The 19423-nt window shown below is 37.7% G+C and overlaps 1 protein-coding gene and 5 non-coding genes across 10 annotated transcripts in view; all 6 read left to right on the top strand.

Moving 5' to 3' along the window:
* arid4a (AT rich interactive domain 4A (RBP1-like)) overlaps positions 1–19423 on the top strand; it is a 31940-nt gene that overhangs the window by 9814 nt on the left and 2703 nt on the right. For all 5 annotated transcript variants that reach the window (XR_007892284.1, XM_051647040.1, XM_051647037.1 and 2 more), the window contains 13 exons: positions 3712–3784; positions 4181–4275; positions 4616–4713; positions 5412–5667; positions 6432–6673; positions 12612–12791; positions 13319–13403; positions 13486–13678; positions 13775–13837; positions 15705–16871; positions 16970–17074; positions 17850–18056; positions 18797–18943. Coding sequence is in view for 4 of the 5 variants with exons in the window: in XM_051647040.1 (XP_051503000.1) it covers positions 3712–3784; positions 4181–4275; positions 4616–4713; positions 5412–5667; positions 6432–6673; positions 12612–12791; positions 13319–13403; positions 13486–13678; positions 13775–13837; positions 15705–16871; positions 16970–17074; positions 17850–18056; positions 18797–18943 (2911 nt within the window). In the remaining variant the exon portion in view is untranslated. The remainder of the gene's footprint in view (positions 1–3711; positions 3785–4180; positions 4276–4615; positions 4714–5411; positions 5668–6431; positions 6674–12611; positions 12792–13318; positions 13404–13485; positions 13679–13774; positions 13838–15704; positions 16872–16969; positions 17075–17849; positions 18057–18796; positions 18944–19423) is intronic.
* LOC127411611 (small nucleolar RNA SNORD53/SNORD92) lies at positions 3939–4020 on the top strand. The gene has a single exon (XR_007892323.1). It is a non-coding gene; the product is annotated as a small nucleolar RNA SNORD53/SNORD92 (small nucleolar RNA).
* LOC127411602 (small nucleolar RNA SNORD53/SNORD92) lies at positions 5793–5875 on the top strand. The gene has a single exon (XR_007892314.1). It is a non-coding gene; the product is annotated as a small nucleolar RNA SNORD53/SNORD92 (small nucleolar RNA).
* On the top strand, positions 10746–10827 carry LOC127411601 (small nucleolar RNA SNORD53/SNORD92). The gene has a single exon (XR_007892313.1). It is a non-coding gene; the product is annotated as a small nucleolar RNA SNORD53/SNORD92 (small nucleolar RNA).
* On the top strand, positions 12897–12978 carry LOC127411610 (small nucleolar RNA SNORD53/SNORD92). The gene has a single exon (XR_007892322.1). It is a non-coding gene; the product is annotated as a small nucleolar RNA SNORD53/SNORD92 (small nucleolar RNA).
* LOC127411609 (small nucleolar RNA SNORD53/SNORD92) lies at positions 17234–17315 on the top strand. The gene has a single exon (XR_007892321.1). It is a non-coding gene; the product is annotated as a small nucleolar RNA SNORD53/SNORD92 (small nucleolar RNA).

Raw genomic sequence — 19423 nt, 5'->3', positions numbered from 1 at the left:
TGATTGTTAAATCCCAAGAACAATCTTTTACTCTATGCACAACCCTCTACTACAATAGCCTAGTTTCCATCCACTTTTCGCGCTATTTTGTTATTGACAGAGAAAATGCGTAAATTTTTTTGCGAAATTTGCCGTCTTCTGCCTGTTTCCATTCAAATGGCCTTTTGTCGATAAAAATGGTGTGCATGATGACATCATGCCTAAAAAATAAATAAAAATTTTGTCGCATACGTTTTGGTTTAGCTCAAAAGAAATCTGCCCTTAAGCCGTAAATTGGGGAGAGTATTGAGACAATTCATTGAAATTAGACAGCTTACTGTCATTTTAATTTCACAAATAAATGCAATCAAAAGGGAGCAGTTGCCCTTCTGATAGGACTGTAATTTTGGTCCTGATGTTGCACCTATTGCAAGTTGACATCGGTTCCGACCCGAAAGCGAATCGTCATGGCCCTGTTCAAGCTGGCAACCTGCACCAAGTAGTGGAGGAAACTTTTGGTCTTAGTATAAGGACCATCCATCGATGTGTATTTGCTGTGTGCACAGCTATTAAAAAAAATGTTTGCGGTGTAATATCAGGGTTTACATTTGATACATTCCTGATATTCAATAAGCTATTTTTAACAATCATCTAATCTAAAGCATTGCCATCACAACTGCATTATGTCCTGTATATTTGTCCCGCAACTTTTAACGACCAACTGAACTTGATTGTCATCTAAAATAAATTTTATTGTCATAATGCAATTTACATTTTCTAAAGTGCTCAGCAAATGCGATCTGATGTAAAGAGGGTTAGATTTAAAAAATATAAAAGTTTTAAAAGGTTCAAAAGCTCGTTTTCTGAAAGTGAACTCCGCATTGGACAAATAGTTCAGATAGTTTATAGTCTTGAAGTGTAGAAAATGTCATTCAACGGACTTCACATTCATCTACAGAACAGGGTATGACTAATTTAAGTTTGTGTAAAGAAAAGGCAATTATATAGGCCAAACAATAAAAAAAAATTTCGTTTGGTAATTAATTTTTTTTTAATGTGTTTTTCGTTTGGTAATTTAATTTAATATAGGGACTTTTGCTGGTATTTTTTCAAAAGCTAAACAATAATTTAATATAATTGGGCTATATGTTAGTGTTCCGAAAAAAGCACACTGAAGCTTTTCTTCTAGTATTGTGCATTTATTTTTAATTTAAATCATCTTTGTGCACAGAAATGATGTTTTTTTGTATTGTGGGCTAATACTGTGACTGCTGTCTATTATTTTGAATGGTGTGGAAAAGCAACTTTAATAAATAAACGGATGTCTACCACGATTAAATTAATCACAAACAGTGGCCATTCATTTGTTCTCCGTGCACTTGTCGATGTGCATGATACGAGATATTTGTGTTGGTACACCTGGAAGTGTCATGTTTGCAGTGATCGGATCTTTATGCTGTTCAGATCAATCCATAATCACGTACAATAAATTGGCTTTCAAGGATCCTATACCTTGTCATCATGATTAACACAGGCTAACGATTGGGGTAAATTCTGTCATGTGACACTACATTTTTGCGTTAATGGCAGTTTTCTCTACAAAAAGTGTTTCCAAACCAGTTTTTCGTGACATATCGACATAGTTTATGCACTAGAGTTAAATGGAAAAATATTATGTCGACACTTGTGAAGTTTTAGCGATAATTTGCGTTTCCATCAGCTTAATTTTGATGCGCTAAAACGTTTTTTTTTTTGTTGCAAAAAATCCTTGGATGGAAACGTAGTTAGTGAGAGAGAATCACTTGCATTTGCAACCAAATTTCACGCTGTGCAACTACAAATGTCTATAATTAGCCACTGGCTGGTGAATGTTCGGATTTCACTCACCAGTGATTTGTGTAGAGTAGTGGTGTAGTACTCGGCAGCAAGATCCTTTCACTGCGAATAAAACTTTTGCTTTACTCGTTGTGTGTATTGGAAGACGAGATCCACGCAATCCATTTGTCATTGAATAATGTCTCTGTTAATACACTTTCTGTTCTTTACAGTCAGTTGTTGATCAAAACTTTCTAATTGCATGTAGCACAAACGAGGTAAAGCCATTAGAGTCCTCTCTTGTTAATCTGCGCTCATTTACTGGCGAATTTTACAAAAATGCCGGTTCTCATAAAGAGAGGCTGTTTTTCCCCTACTTTGAGTAATAATGTGGTTTATTTAGTTTATACTGTTGCTTGCACTCTTGTTGCTTGGTCTCAATGACTTGCATGTACATTTGCTATGATAGCTTGGATTAAACTGGCTTGCCAGAGCTTAGCATCAGGCGTACTAAAGCAACGCGAGAATGTTCACAGGCAGCTCCGGCTGACAGAGAGCCCCAGTGTTGGTATTTATGTTGATTTGTGAAGACATTCCTCGGCTCTTCACATCTCGTGTTCTCCTACACCTTGATTAAGCCCACTGAATGGTCCCAGCATGTGGGAAAGCCCCCAGGCTCTGGACAACAATGTCTCATTCTTCCTGCTCCCAGAGTTTGGACAAATGGCCATTTGCTTGGTCTTCCGACATGTTTCCATGGCAACCACTTGTTCCTTTGGTAGTGAAAAGGCTGTAGGGATTGGCTGAGGGCCAGTGGTTGTGTGCCAGTTTGATTGTGTGCTGGACTGAGCTCATCTCAAAGGGTCATCTCTCTTCACTGAAGCAGGTCAGAAAAATCACAGTTAAAAGGCCAACATGTGAGTCATGATAAGACTTTTTAAAAAAAAAAATTTTTTTTAAAGAAAGGATTGGTTATTTTTGTCATTAAATGTTGCCTTTTAAGTCTTTCGTAAATAGTGGTGATAAGGTAACATGTGACTGCAGTTTACGCTGGTCTGTTTACTAAAGTCAAAAGCAAAGTTGCTGTTTTTACTTGCTAGTCTTGGTAGTCATACATTTGTGCATAGTTAAATGTTACCTTTGGTCTTTTGCTGCATTTTTACACACTGATCTGAGCTTAAGCAAATGGGAATGTATCAGATCATTTAAAAAACAAACAAACTGGTATTTGACTGCAGAAAAGCATTTGCTGAGTTCTCATTTCCAGAGCAACACCGAGATGGCACAATTTAATGCTATGGGCAGAAATTTGGGTATGCAAAAAGATATCAAGAAATTTTAAGTGCTGTTTCAGTAACACCATTATATACTTAATTTAACACTTTATTTGTTATCATATGAATCTGATACTGTGCCTTGAGTGTTAACTTTGTGTTTGTGAAACTGTAGATTAAAAAAGCTAAAAGCTAAGCTATGACCTTCATATCTATAATATTAGCAGCGCCAGTGATGATGCATGTTGAATGATGTTGCTTGTGTGACTGATGTTATGTGATACTGCACTGGTCTTGGCCAGTGGATTTGCTTCAACATTTCATTCACAAAACTGTCACCATGAGAGTGTTCATATGGGAGTGAACAGAGGTGCGTAGAGGAAATGACCCATTAAACATTTCACTTGCAGGTTAGAGTAATGTTTTATCAAGGTGTTTGTGCAAAACACAGACACAGAGAATTATAGTATTTGAAAATTGGTCCTTGGACAAATTATGTACTTCAATGCACTGAACAAACTGCATTGTGTTGGTGTTTTGTGACCTAAGAGTTAGAAGAGATACAATAAGCTATAGATAATTCAACTTGAAAGGAACTTTAAATTCAGATCTCCCTTTCTCTCTCTCTCTCTCCCTTTACCAGCCTGATGATGAGCCAGACCCAGAGGAGAGAGATCACTTTCTACAGCAGCTCTACAAGTTCATGGATGACAGAGGTAATGCCTGCATATCACCCACAGAGTTGGAGTTGGAATATTAAGAGAAAATGGGGATCAGTAGGCTGCACGTGGTGGTCTGCATAGTGTATATCACGGTGGATGTGTTGATTTCCATTTCAAGTCTTGGGCCTACACACACACACACACACAGTCAACATGATGATACCAGAGAATGGTTATGCTTACATGACTGATATAATTTGATGTCACACTTCTCTTGGCTGTCTGATTAATTTCTGCATTATTAACAGAAAAAATGGTGTTGATTCATTAGTAATTTCAGTCAAAGTGCATTCAGATTTGTTTTAAAGGGGCCTCATTCTATTTTCGTGAAGAATCCCATAAGGCACATTTTCAGTTTAACACTTCTCTGCATCTTTACTCTCCTTGCAGGAACACCAATCAACAAACCTCCAGTGCTGGGATACAAGGATCTGAACCTCTTCAAACTCTCTCGACTGGTATATCTTCAAGGAGGCTTTGATAATGTGAGTGTTCTTAGCGTTCCTACCATCTGTTTATTGTTCTTGGCAAGAGGGAAATGAAACCTTGCCAAAAATGTAGTGAAATTTGGCCGTTGATTGAATTCATGAGTTCCCCGAGCTGGACTGAGTTAAACAATTGCTTGTTTCAAATGGACTAAAATGTATGTTCTGTGAATATTATTGTAGGTGATTATTTTAGAAATGTTGGGGTGGTGAAAACTGGAAAATGTTTTTGCTTGTTTGAGTGATGTCACATGTGCAAGACAGCAAGCTCTGTGCAGATAAAGTGGCATTCTTAGTCATTAAAGTTTTGTAACATGACTGCTTACATTTATCTTCACAGATTGAAAGTGGATCTATTTGGAAGCAGATCTACATGGATCTTGGCATCCCGGTTCTGAACTCTGCTGCCTCTTACAATGTGAAAACAGCCTACAGAAAGTAAGTGCGTACTCTCACAATTTCTGCTGTAAAGACAGAGGCTGTTTACTCAGCAGCCTTGCTTTATAGCCTTAAAAAATATTTGGTTAGTTTAGCTGATAAAGACAGTTTTCTGCTTTAGAAAGTGACTATTACTTTCTGACAGTTTGTTTTTAATATTTGACACATTCTTAAAGACAACAGGAAACCGCCTCTGCAATTCATTTGACAACCGTAATGTGATGCATTTAAGGTGGGACTTGTTTTCATGGAAAATCTGGAAGTATCATGGCATTTAAAAATGTATTTCCATGCCTGGTAATGAAATTAACAAACTCCAAAAATTGATTAGAAATTTTCAACATGGACTTTCTCTTCTTTTCATGCAATGGCTGTCTCTAGAAAATGCATGAAAAATCATTGGTCAAAATGTTTGTGAATCCTGCATGCTGTGATATTATTGGTTAATATTTCCCCCACCCTATTGCCTTGTTTACATCAGCAAAAATGTGTTTCAGAGACACATGAAGTTATTACATTTTGATGAAAGTTTATGAAAATTTATTTTTTTTCTGTAATGTGCACCGATGAAGTGTACACAATGCCACTAGATGAAGTTTTAACAAAGTTTTTGGTTTCATGATGTATTTAATGAAGAGCTGCTGTGTTAGAAAACAAGGAAAACTGTAACATGGCTAATATTGTGATCTCTTTGTCAGGTACCTGTATGGATTTGAAGAGTACTGCCGCTCAGCTCAGATCCAGTTCAGGACGGTGCACCACAACGAGCCACGGCCAGATGGCCAGCCGGAGGTGAACAGTATTAAGACTGAGAAAAAAGAGGATGAGGAGACAGAGGAAGTGATGCAGCAGGTCAAAGCAGAGCCTGGACCCAGCGAGGACAAACCTCTGGCAGATGGAGATGAGTCAGATGCTGAGAGTGAAAAGGGACAAAAAGATATCTGCTCACCCAGGGTTAGTGTCTGTTGGGTTACACTCAGGATGTGGGATTTTAATGCTTGATGACCTGCCAGCCATAGAAGAATAGCTCTTACATTCAAAATGGCTTTATTTATGTCCTCCAGTCAGTTGGGAGGAAACGCACATGATGATACCAGAGAATGGTTTCGCTTTCATGACCTGATGTCATGTGATGATAAACTTCTCTTGGCTGTCTGATCCACATCTTTCAGTTCAATTTTATAAAGGGCATGTCTGTCTTGTAGATTTCTAGGAAAAAGTTCCTTTTAAGCGGAGACTGTAAATGCAACCTGGAAATCGGTTACCAGCTTTTTAAATTTTCTTTGTCTTTTTATTATTATTATTATTATTATTATTTTTATCTAGATTTTCTACTTTAAGAATTTAGTAGTTTGGTCAAATCATGCAAATATTTGTTTTTTTTTCCAGAATCATTGCTGCAGCTGTTACAGCTGAATCAAATGTTTGAATATACGTGTTGTGTAATACCCAGAAATGCTGTCTATCGGTATCTCACTAGGTTTTTAAGAACAGCCGTCATTCACTAAGCTGTTACAGACAGTTCAGGTTTAGAAATAACTTATACACTGTTGGATATGGTAATTTAGAGTGACAAAGATTTTAGTCTTTGATTTGCTTTTGAAAAGAAAGCTTCTCTTTTGCATTCAGAGACCATTTTATTTAGGTAAGCAGTCAACTGATTTATTTTTTTTGTTTACATCAGAAGTTGGTTAACGCATCTGTTTATGACTTCTCAGGGCCGGCGGCGGTGCACATTGACCCCTGTGAAAGTAGAGGGAAGGGATTCAAAGGAGGAGAAGAAAAAAGAGGAGGCACATGGAGCAGGAGAGTGCAGTGGAGAGGAGCTGAAGGAGAAAGCCGATGGAGAAAATTCCTGGAAACGCTACAGCCGTCACCTTGAGGAGTCTGATGATGATGAAGAGCCGGAGGATGATGAAAATGAAGAGGAAGATGGAGAAAGACCCAGGCTCAGGGACAGGTACATCAGAATCCACTGTGCTCAAAGGGATAGTTTACCCAAATATGATACACATTCACTGCTCCTCTAATGAATGAGTGCTTTCTCAGCCCTTGATGCATGACAGAATGGCCTCTGGAGGCTGAATTGTTGCCAATTCTAAGTATTCATGAATTTAAACTTCAGACATGCTGTAATTCAGATGAATATGCCGGTTTGTTTTTAAAAATGTGTAACAATTACACGTGTATGAATATTAAGTCATTATGGTAGGAATTTTGACTCGCTGCACTGTGAGCACGGAGAGGATAAAGAGACTGCAAACGGGTATAAAAACGAATTAAACAACAAATAAACATGCATATACAAATCTGAGTATACATGATGTAACGTGAGTCGTGACAATCAGATGTTGTGTAGAGACTGTTTGAGTGATAATGAGCACTTTCAGCTTCACTCCCTTCAATATGCCTGCTCTCGTGTCAATCAAACATGCGTGCTCTCCATATCACATCAGTCACTCATCTCAGTGATATTCTGTGAGGATCCCAATTTAAATTAGATTAATGTTGGTCACATTACCACTAATCACAGCAATTAAATTTTAACCATAATGGCAATAATTAGTGATTTGTGTTACAGCAAATCAGTAAACAAATCATCAGATATTAATGATTTCTCACTAGAGCAGTTTTAGAACTTGTAATGGATATATTTTTCTTAATTTTGAACATATCTCTACTGTGTGTGTGATGCTTTCATGGTTTTTACTGCTTACCAGTATGTCACAATAACTACGTTTCCATCCAAGGATTTTTTGCGAAAAAAGTTTTAGCGCATCAAAATTAAGCTGATGGAAATGCAAATAATCGCTCAAATTTCACAAGTGTCAACATAATATTTTTATGTTTAACTCTAGTGCATAAACATGTTGATACTTCAAATGTCACAAATCTGGTTTGGAAACACTTTTTGTCGAGAAAATTGGCATTAATGCAAAAATGTAGTGTCACATGACAGAATTTACCCCAGTTGTTAGCCTGTTAATCATGACGACGGTATTCATCCTTGAAAGCCAATTTATTGTACGTGATTATGGATTGATCTTAATGGCATGTAAATCTGATGCTGCAAACATGACACTTCCAGGAGTGCCAACACAAATATCTCATATCATGCACATCAACAAGTGCACGGAAAACAAATGAATGGCCACTGTTTGCGATTAATTTAATCGCGGGTAGCCATCTAAAGTTTAAAATTGCTTTTTCACACCATTCAAAATAATAGACAGCAGTCACGGAATTAGCCCACAATACAAAAAACATTTAATTTCTGTGAACAAAGTTTTTTTTTTTAAATTAAAAATAAATACACAATACTAGGAGAAAAGCTTCAGTGTGCTTTTTTGGAACACTAACAGCCCAGTTCTATAAAATTATTGTTAATACTTTTGAAAAAAATGCCTGCAAAATTCCCTGTAATAAATTAAATAAATTACCAAACGAAAAAAATAATATTTTTAGACCTATGTATGCCTTTCTAAATTTGTCATACCCTGTTCTGTAAACGATAAATGTCGGCTGAATGACATTCTCAGAATGTTCTACACTTTTTTCAAGACTATAAACTATCAGAGCTATTTGTCCAATGCTGAGTTCACTTTCAGAAAATGAACGTTTAAATCTAACCCTCTGTACCTCGGATTGCATTTGCTGAGCTTCTTCAGAAAATGTAAATTGCATTATAATAATAATTGTATTTATTTATCACACATTGTACATTTGCACACATACAGTGAAATTCTTTTTTTCACATATCCCAGCTAAGCTGGGGTCAGAGTGCAGGGTCAGCCATGATACAGTGCCCCTGGAGCAAATAGGGTCAAGGGCCTTGCTCAAGGGCCCAACAGTGGCATCTTGGCTGGGGCTTGAACCCCCGACCTTCTGATTCTTAACCACTTAGCCGCCACTGCCCCATCAAGTAGATGACAATCAAGTTCAGTTGGTCTTTAAAAGTTGCTGGACAAATATGTGGGACATAATGCAGTTGTGATGGCAATGCTTTAGATTAGATGATTGTTCAAAATAGTCTATTGAATATCAGGAATGTATCATATGTATCCCTGATATTACACCGCATAAAATGTTTTGTAATAGCTGTGCACACAGCATATACACATCGATGGATGGTCCTTATACTAAGACCGAAAGTTTCCCCCACAACTTGGTGCAGGTTCCCAGCTTGAACAGGGCCATGACAATTCGCTTTTTTTAGGCATGACGTCATCATGCACACCATTTTTATCGATAAAAGGCCATTTGAATGGAAACAGGCAGAAGACGGCAAATTTCGTAAAATTTGTTTTACGCATTTTCACTGTCGAAAAGTGGATGGAAACTAGGCTAATGACCTTTTGATATTGACAACAGAACTATTAATGACCGTTTCAAAACAAAAAAATGTTAGTAATTCACAATTAATGTAATTTTAATGTAATTTTGGTAACTTTTATAAAAAGGTTCCATTCGTTAACATTAGTTAATGCATTAGGTATCATGAACAAACAATGAACAATATATTTTTTACAACCTTTATTATGTTAGTTAATAAAATTACAATTGTTTATTGTTAGTTCATAGTGCATTAATACAACTTTTGATTTTAAATGTGTAATAGTATATGTTGTAACTAACATTTAAGTTCTGTTGTTAAATAATGTTAACAAATGGAATCTTTTTGTGAAGTGTTACTGTGATTTTACTGTGTGGGGCATAAATATATAACTGCACAATATAACTTGCAAAATTGTGGCAAAGGGCACTTTTTAAAAAATCAGTATCAGCCTCAAATTTCCTGATCGGTGCACCACTAGTCATCACTCAATTTTATTGTATGGAGGAAAAACAATTTAATGAAAGGTGTCTTGTGGGGCTTTTCCACTGCACAGTACAGCTTGACTTGACTCTGCTCGCTTTTTGGGGGTTTTCCACTGTGGATAGTACCTGGTACCTCATACTTTTTTTTTTTTTTAGTACCACCTCGGTTGAGGTTCCAAGAGAGTAGAGCCGATACTAAATGTGACGTCAAAACCCTGCAGATCACTGATTAGTCAGAGAGAATCGTCACTGGATTTGCGACACGGGACATCAACCCGCTAGTTTTAAAGTTAGCAACAGCGACAGCAATATCATTTGTTCACGCGACTTTCGAATTGTAAAAAGAAATGGCTGTGCGCAAAACCACACCGTGGTCAATAAACTAGGTGCAGACGTTCCTCTCGTTAGCGAAGAATGAAATGACGCAAAACGAAAAAGTCTTTCAGGAAGTGTCTCAGCTGTTGGCCGCACACGGCTACCACCGGACCTACCAACAGTGACTACAGAACCATCAAGGACCACAACAGCCGGAGTGGTTCAAACAGAAGAAAGTGGAAGTGGTTCGACCAAATGGACGCTATCTATGGCAATAGGCCGGCGAGCAATAGGAGGGAGAGTGCCCTGGACTCGCCATTGTTGGAGTCCACGATGGAGGATGGTATGTTTTGTTACATTAACTCTATATTCTGCTTGAAAGCTTCACTTTATTTAGTTGACCAGCTACTGGAAAGCTTGCTTCTAATACAACCAGGCCAATTTAACTGTTACACATGTGTAAAATTACCATGCAACAACTGCTTTATGCAGCACAATGAGCTAGTAGCTAACAGCTAGTGGTCGTGTTATTGTTTATGGTCAGTAATGTTTGTGTCGCGTTTAAGATGATGTCACGGCAGTAGAGGCGGCGCAACTATGACGATCAGCCTATAATCCCACCCACATTGAGACGGCACTAAACTGCAGTGGAAAAGCAAGCTCAGAAAAGTAAAGCAAGCAGAATCGAGTCGAACTGTAACGTGCAGTGGAAAAGTGCCATTGGTGTCTTAAACTAACATACTGCACAATGTCTTCTTTCCATGGAATAGAGAAAGTCATGTGGGTTTGGAACAACATAAGGATGAGTAAATGACAGGATTTTCATTTTTGGGTGAACTATCCCTTTAACCAGTTGCATTGTTAAATGTGTTTATTTTCTTTGGTTATTCCAGCAGAGTCAAAAATGATGATACCAGAGAATGGTTTCGCTTATGTGACTGATATCATGTGATTACACTTTTCTCTTGGCTATCTGATTAATCTCTGCATTTTTAAGACACAAACGTTAATTTATTTGTAGTTTCAGTCAAAGAGCTTAAACTTTTTTTTTCAAAGCAAAATGCTCTCCTACAATTTGATGGTTTGAAAGTCCAGTTATGTCATGTTTTCTTGCACCAAAAAGTCATAGTTTAGTTTTAAATGGACATTTTCCACCCTCTCTCTGACCCTTAAAATGAACCAGCCTGTTTTTGCTGCTGTACCTTTAAGACTTCTATATGTCATTGACTTATGATTGGCCAACCACCTAATGGTGTAGTTCTCACTGTCATTCTTCTGGCTAAGCCAGTTTGTTGAGTACTGCATTCATGTTATTTTGTAAATGTGGGTTCATGGTTGTAACTAGTGATGCACCTAAATAAATTATTGGGTGAAACCGAAAATTTTGGACACACTAAAATTATCATTTTAAATTGGAATTTGTTTGGAATAATTGAACAAATTCTGAATTATATTTTTAGGGATGCACCGAAACAAATTTTTCAGTAACTAAACATTTCATTATGAAATAAGAGTAGACAGAAAAGAATTACAGAAAAAAAATTGTAGCCTATTAACAAAACCTAAAGGAATACATCAGGTTCAAAACAAGTTTAGCTCAGTCGACGGCATTTGTGGTATAATGTTGATTACCACAAAAAAGAAAACAATTAAGGTTAGAGAGGCACAATGGAAGTGAATGTGGCCAATTTTTAGAGGGTTTAAAAGTGGAAAAATGAAACTTAACTTTATGAAAGCACTTATATTAATTATTCTGTTTAAAAATGTGTATTAAATTGTTTTAATAGTCATTTTAGGGTTTACAGCATTATGTCGTCATGGCAACAAAGTTGTAAAATTGCATATAACAGCAGAGAAATGGTTAGTAAGTGATTTTATCACATTAAAATGTTAACGCATATTGTTTACATCTTGTAGCTATACTTTTAAAACTGAGTATTTTAACATTCAAAAATTGGCCCACATTCACTTCCATTGTAAGTGCCTCACTTTAACCCTGATTTTTGCTCTTTAAAGAAAAGGAGAGATGAGTCTAAATTCATTTTTGTGGTAATCAACATTATGCTTTAATTACTCTATTGAATAATGCAGCAGCAAAATGAACTGTAATTCCAGTGAAAATGTTCAGTGAACATTAACGTTTTTTACACGTTGTATTTGGACATGGAATGTAGAAATGTTTGTTCTGTGAATCTCTTGTGTTCACTTTAGTTATGATAGGATATCATATTACTCAGTCAATTTAAATATCGTAATTTGCAATTTATTATTATTGATAATACTATATTTATATTATACAATAACATTTCAGTCATAATTTCTTGACTTTAAAACCCTCTGGCTTTTCTACGTGTTATCAACAAAAGAGCAGTGCTCAATTACTGAAGCATGCTGTGCATGCAGACAATGCATTTACTTTTAAATGCATCCTTTGTGATCTACACAAAGAATTGCTTCAATAGACTTAAGATAATACACAAGTCATATGGACTATTTTAATGGTGCCTTTATGCTGCTTTAATGCCATATTGGAGTTTCAAAGTAACGGATGTGATAACACTAAATGATCCTTAAATGATCTGCCTTAAGAGGGAGCTTTGCATTGTGAATGTTAGAATATGTCTACATAATGCATCAAACTCTTATTTCAGAGAGTGAGGAAAGAGCTTTTTCATGATGACATTTCTGACACTGCACTCTTATGTACATTTACTGTATAAATTTGGTTCAAAACCCATTCACAAATTTACATTTGCATTTGAAAGAGATGAAAGGGAGGAGGATGATGGCTGTGAAGACTCTGAGCACTCTATGGCAGGCACTAAAGTCAAGGTGAAATACGGCAAGGGAAAGACGCAGAAAATCTATGAAGCTAACATCAAGAACACAGAGACCGATGATGGAGAGGTTCTCTACCTGGTTCATTACTACGGCTGGAACGTGAGGTGAGTTGTTGATGTGGATGCATGACACATTTGTTGGCCTGATAGATTGGGTTATTTGTTGTTAAAAAATATTGTTTTCAAGTGCTGGTTTTTAAAATGAGTGGTCAAAAATGATGATACCAGAGAATGGTTTCGCTAACTTGACTGATGTCATGTGATGTTACACTTCTCTTGGCTGTCTGATTAACCTCTACTTCATTTCTCACATGTTCAGCTTTGTTGTAGTGATCTTGCAGCATATTTACATTATATTGCAGTTTATAAATCTTTTGACTTTACAATGGTGAGCTAGCTTAAGATCACTTCTCTCCACCTTATTGTAATGTAAAAAAAGTCCTTTATTTAGTCGTCTCTTAAGACATCATGTCTGAAGTTGTGAATATTTTACATTTGTATGTCTTGTTTTGCCCAACAGGTAATACATTTTTAAAAGAAACAAAATCTTTCATGAAGTTTGAATTTATTATTTACTGAATGCTACACCATGCATATGCTAACTGTTATTAAATGCATTTTGTTTCTAACAGATATGATGAGTGGGTGAAAGCCGATAGAATAATATGGCCTGTCGATAAGGGTGGAACAAAGAGAAAACAAAAGAAAAAAGTGAAGGTGAGTGACAGTCTATAAAAAACCCCCAAACCAACAGAACTTTTTATAAAACTTAAAGAAAAATCATTCTGCTTTATCATAGAATAAAGAGGATGGAGAGAAGGAGAAAGAGGAGGATAAACAGGCCAAAATGGGGATAAGGAGAGGCCGTCCGCCACTCAAGTCCACCCCTCCTGGCACTTCCCGCAGTGTGTCCAAAACCCCCAGCAGTGAGGGCCGATCCAGCAGCAAAAACTCACAGCCCAGTGATGCCTCTGTCTTGCCAAACGGAGATGGTAAGGCAGTCCATGTCAAATGTTTAATGAATTGTAATATTACTTGAATGACTTTGGTTGGTTTTGTGTTTCTTACTGTCGAATATGTCTGGGCAGGTACACCTCGCCGACGCACAAGACGAACTTCTGGAATGTATGATTCTGACAGAGGGTCTAATGGTATGTCCAACTATCATCGCTTTTAGCTGTAAATATATGTTTTAACTTGCATGTTTATTGGATTTTTAAATGCCATGGAAGTGATGTCTGAAACACAGACAAATCATTCTTTTGAACCAGTTATTTTTAATGGTTCCGTTAAACTGATTTGCAAAGTGTTGGTAAACACTGGGTGGGTAACATATTGTAACCATAATACACAACACAAATAAACCGTTATAAGCAGTAGTATTGAACACAAAATGTATTTTTCTACAAAAATGAACCCAAAAAAAGGATAGAATAGCTCTTATATTGGTTTTTAGTTGTTCTTTACCTATAATTGATCTACCTAACATTTTATCTTGGATTTCACCATGATAAAAGCCACAAAGGCTGGCATGCCATTTAACCCCCCCCCCCACCCCCCTTCCTCCAAAAAAACAAAAAACTGTTGCATAGGGACTTCTAAGAGCACGTTTGAGTGGTTATGCAAATTCATCTGTGATTCTTTTTTTAGCAAATAAGCCAATTTGCCAGAATGAATTGAAGTTCCCAGTGCTAGAGTATGTCTGTCTGTTAATATGGATTTCTTTTTTTTTTTTTTTACTCAAGGAAGATTCATGTCGATTTAGCAAGTAAATGTAAAATAAATAAAAATCTAATTTTGTTAAAACTAGCCCACATGGTCAGAATAATAGTATAAAATTAGGAAACTGCTTAATACTTTTTTAGCCAATGTTGGTATTAATTTTTATCTAAACCAAGTCTATCTAGAAGGTTATCTTGAAATCAATATCTAGAAACATTTGTGTGGATAAACATACACGCCTTGGTGTTTGGGGTACACGCTGAGCAACGTAGCAGTATGAAATTATTACAAGCAGAATCCAAATAACATCCAAATTGTTTGAATCCAAGGCATGCTGAGTGACTCCAGTCTGGCTTCCTAAGCAACCAATTGGCCTGGTTGCTAGGTTGGGTAGAGTCACGTTGGGTTAATCTCCTCGTGGTCGCTATAATGTGGTTCTCGCTCTCGGTAGGGCGCGGAGAGTTGTGCGTGGATGCCGCGGAGAATAGCGTGAAGCCTCCACACGCGCTGTCTCCACAGTAACGCACTCAACAAGCCACGTGATAAGATGCGCGGATTGACGGTCTCAGACACGGAGGCAAGAGATTCATCCTCTGCCACCCGGATTGAGGCGAGTCACTACGCCACCACGAGGACTTGGAGCGCATTGGGAATCGGGCATTCCAAATTGGGGAGTAAAAAAAATTTGTTTACCAGAAAACACGTCACAGGTCAAAGCATTAATTAGATGTCTATCTGAATCGTCATGGTAAAAGGATTGGTGGATGTTTGATTCTCCCATTTGTAGCCTATCCAAATTATTTGATATGAAACGATCTGTAACTAACATTTTATTTTAGGTATTTAAAAAAAAAATAAAAGAAAGAAGACCATTATGTTCATCAACATCCCCACAACCCCGAGGCCAGCTATGGTCTGATTAAGCCGGTGTATTCATACATGCTGGATAAGGTTGAGCTACAGTCACACTGTACAATAGCATTTGGCACAACATCGGATTTTACACAAGTCTCCATGTTATTAACCTATGTTACATTCATTTGGAGCACACATGTGCAGTTAATCAGATTGGAGGTGGGATCCAGCCAACCGCTATTAAAACATTTTTTCCCTCTACCTTATTCAGCCTTTGATGGATTGACAACATGGCTATCTATGGCATTTGCTAATATTTTTATGCAAAACCCTGATTCCTCGATTAAAAAAAAAAAAAAAAGTGTCAAAACATAAATTTGAAAACATCGCCCAGCCCTAATTCATGGTGAAAATGTATCATTTCATTATTCTCATTCTCAGATTCCGGGAACTCCTCAGATGATAGCGAATGTGAGGACTCTCCGGAGAAGAAGCCAGAGTGGACCGAGAACACCGATCCAACCCCAACAGCAAATCAAGAGGCAGAAGAGGAGCTCCAAGAGGAGAGCACAATTCCAGAACCTGCACAGCCTGAGCCCCAATATCCCAATAGCCCTCAAGAGATGCCCAACTTCCAGAACTGTTATAAACCTGAGGAAGACACATCCCTGTTTCCTGAGTCTGATGACGGATCTCCAAAATCAAGAGCAAAGAAGCCTCGTCTAAGAGATCCAGGGTCAGAAACTCCTACACAAACACCTTCCACTGCTAATCACACTGAGACCGAGGAACCCTCCACACCTCCACGGCCTGTGAAGAAACCACAGGAAGCACCGCATAGCAGTCCTATAGAGAGAATAGTTGAGGACACAGCCGGTTCAGACACAGACTCTGCTACAGAGGACATCATTCTTCCGGAACGAAGCAGCGCCGTTAAACGCAAAGCCACTGAACAGCGAACGCCAGAGAAGAAGGTTCGCTCAGACAGAAAGGAAGACCATAAAGTGCCATCTCCAATGAAAACGCCGCCACTGGAGAAGAAATCTGAGGTGGTTAGGAGCCCTGAGCCAGCACAGAAACCAGAAGAGCATCCTACTCCAACATTATCATCTCCCAGTAAAGATCTTGAGATGAAGTCTGAGATGCCTGCTCTCACCAGAGAGGTGCAGATCAGGGTGGAACCTCTGTGCACCGTGCTGGAGGATTCTACAAGGGTCACAAATGAGGAAATGATGCCTCAAATTGGTCCAGAAGCACTGGTCTGTCATGAAGTGGACCTCGATGATCCGGAGGAGAAGGACAAGCCATCTGGTGAAGAATTACTGATGATGATGAAGGAACAGAATGCTCAGACTCTGGAGCCTTCTGATCACCTTCCTCATGTTCTGGCTTTGGTAGAACCTCCACGTCTCTTTTCCCCTTCTTCTGCACCCAGCCCGGACGAATCCCACAGCACTAAGAGTGAAAGCGATGCCACCATTGAGGTGGACAGCGTAGCCGAATCACAAGAGGGTCTTGGGGAGAACGAATCGACACATAGCTTTGATGCTAGTGCCAGTTCTAGCAACTCCAGCATTTCGTTGCAGGAGCGAGACGGAAAGGACAGAGGTCAGTCAATTCCAGTTTCTGAATTGTTGTATTGATGACTTAATCATCCTCGTTCTGCAAGTATTCTCATCTGTTTTATTACCAATCTTAATTTTCAGGTCAGAAAAGGTTATTGGACTGCACTACAGGCTCCTCAGCCAAGAAGCAAAAACGTAGCCAGAAACGTTCAAGTGCTGTTTCTAAAACAGAGAAGAATGGAGCAGGTAAGTGTTCTGCCAAAAAGTTATCAACCTGTCTAAAAGCTATTGTCAAGGATTCCCCATTTGTGTGTGTGTGTGTGTGTGTGTGTGTATATATATATATATATATATATATATATGTATATGTGTGAAAATTAAAGATTTCTTTTACAAGAAAGGGGTCAAAGATGATGATACCAGAGAATGGTTTCGCTAACTTGACTGATGTCATGTGATGTCACACTTCTCTTGGCTGTCTGATTAACCTATGCTCCAATTCTCACGTTCAATTTTGAAAGAGTATCTTTTATTCTTATAGATTACTATTTATAATTACAGCTAAGATGACTACTATTGTTCATACTTGGGATTAGGAGTTTGTTCAAATAACTCAAACAAAAAAATCCCATAGACTTGTATTTAAGAAGGTAAATAGACTTGTATTTACCCAAACCATATCTAAGGACCAGAATATCAGAGACTTGAGTATGGGCTCTTTTGACTTAAGTCCGCAAGTAACCACCAAGTAACCAGTCAGAAAATCTCAACCACACAGCAAAATACTAAAAACATTCAGAATATCTTGCATAACAATGCCCTGGCAGCCACTCACAACAATCTAGCATTGTGGCGGTGAGTTTTGCACAGCTGCTAATACCACTAAGATTTTCTTCTGTACATGTGAAAATTTACTTCATGATATTTGGTTTACAGTTCAATATTGAGTTGAATATTTTGCATTTGTTATGTCTAGCCCATCCACTTATCATTTGTTTTGTCTCTCTGTATATGTCTCCAGGTCACAGTAGTGACAGTGAGGATCTCTCAGCCATGGACAGCTCGAATAAGCTAACCCCAGTCAAGCACTCCAGCCTACCCAAGAGCCAGAAGCTTTCTCGATCACCTGGTATGGTTTCTCCCAGCAGTAAAGACCTGGAGAAAGACAAGCACAAAGAGAAGCAGTCCATCCCTTCCCCCCGCACATATAAGTGGTCCTACCAGCTCAGTGAGTCTCAATTTTTTTTAAAGTTACATTGACAGTTAGGTTGGGGTTCTTCATGCTAATAACTGCATATGTTATAATCTGTACTTAGCAGACATTTGATTGCGAGTCTCCCCAGTTAACGGGTATTATGAAGCAGTATGCGGCTTATTGACGAAATTCAACCATAGTACAAGTCTTTTGATGTTTTGTCTGTTTTATTTAAAGGGACAGTTCACACAAAAATAAAAATTGTAATTTACTCCCATTTATGTTGTTCCAAACCTGTATGACTTTCTTTTTTTTCCATGGTACACAAAAGATGTTAGGCAGAATGATAGCTTCAGTCACCATTGACTTTCATTGTATGGTAAAAAGATGCAATGAAAATTGAAAGGTGACCTGTCCAAAATATGATGTAAGACTTACTGAAAAGCTTGTCAAATTCAGTGTCCCCAACTATACATTTTATTCTTATAAAATCCCTTCAAGTGGGGGCCAACATTGTAAAAAAATTCTTGTAATAATTTTGCATATTGATTTATATACAGAATGAAAAAAGTATCCATTTGCTCATCTGAAATGTTGAAAAATTCCATTATCTTTGCCAAGATTATATTTGTACACTCTAAAATGGATCCATGCGGTAATAGCTGAAATTCGATATGCAATTTCAATATTCGATATACACAAAAAAAATTCTATATGATTTTTTGGACACTTTCTATGCTGTTCTGACTGGTTCTTGCTTCTGGTTTTCACAGCTGAGCTGGACAGCATGTCAAGTACTGAGCGAGTATCATTCTTGCAAGAGAAGTTACAGGAAATCAGGAAATACTACATGTCACTCAAGTCAGAGGTGGCATCCATCGACAGGAGGCGGAAAAGGTTAAAAAAGAAGGAGAGAGAAGGTACGATTGCAAAACTTTTGTAGCAATAACGTGCAGCTTTTATTGATTTCCATTTCTTCTTTAGTCCATAAGCTGTTTTGTACAATCACAACAGACTCTAGGCTCAAGGTAGACCGATATATCTGTTTTACCGATTAATCGGTGCTAATAGTTGCTTTTTGGAACTATCGTTGTTGGCAAACAACAATGCAGATAGTTGCCAATAGTTTTTTGTTTTTATTCCTCCGCATTCCTGTGTGGCTGGTGCTGGAGGATTCTACAGTATAACAGCGGCCTCTAAAGGTGAATTAAAAACCACTGACAATATTCATCCCTATTTTGTTATTGTGATTAGATAATCAAGCATTCTAAATTAAAGCGATGGCATGCAAAGAAAATTCTGACTATATCAAAATGTCCCCCGTCAGCACATACATTGTGTCTCCAACTTCAAATATTGTGAATAATAAAACATATTATATTGAAATATATATTTCTATA

Source organism: Myxocyprinus asiaticus, chromosome 20 (genome assembly GCF_019703515.2).
Source record: "Myxocyprinus asiaticus isolate MX2 ecotype Aquarium Trade chromosome 20, UBuf_Myxa_2, whole genome shotgun sequence".
NCBI lineage: Eukaryota > Metazoa > Chordata > Actinopteri > Cypriniformes > Catostomidae > Myxocyprinus > Myxocyprinus asiaticus.
The sequence above is the reverse complement of the archived record's forward strand: the minus strand, read 5'-3'. Positions and strand labels throughout refer to the sequence as shown.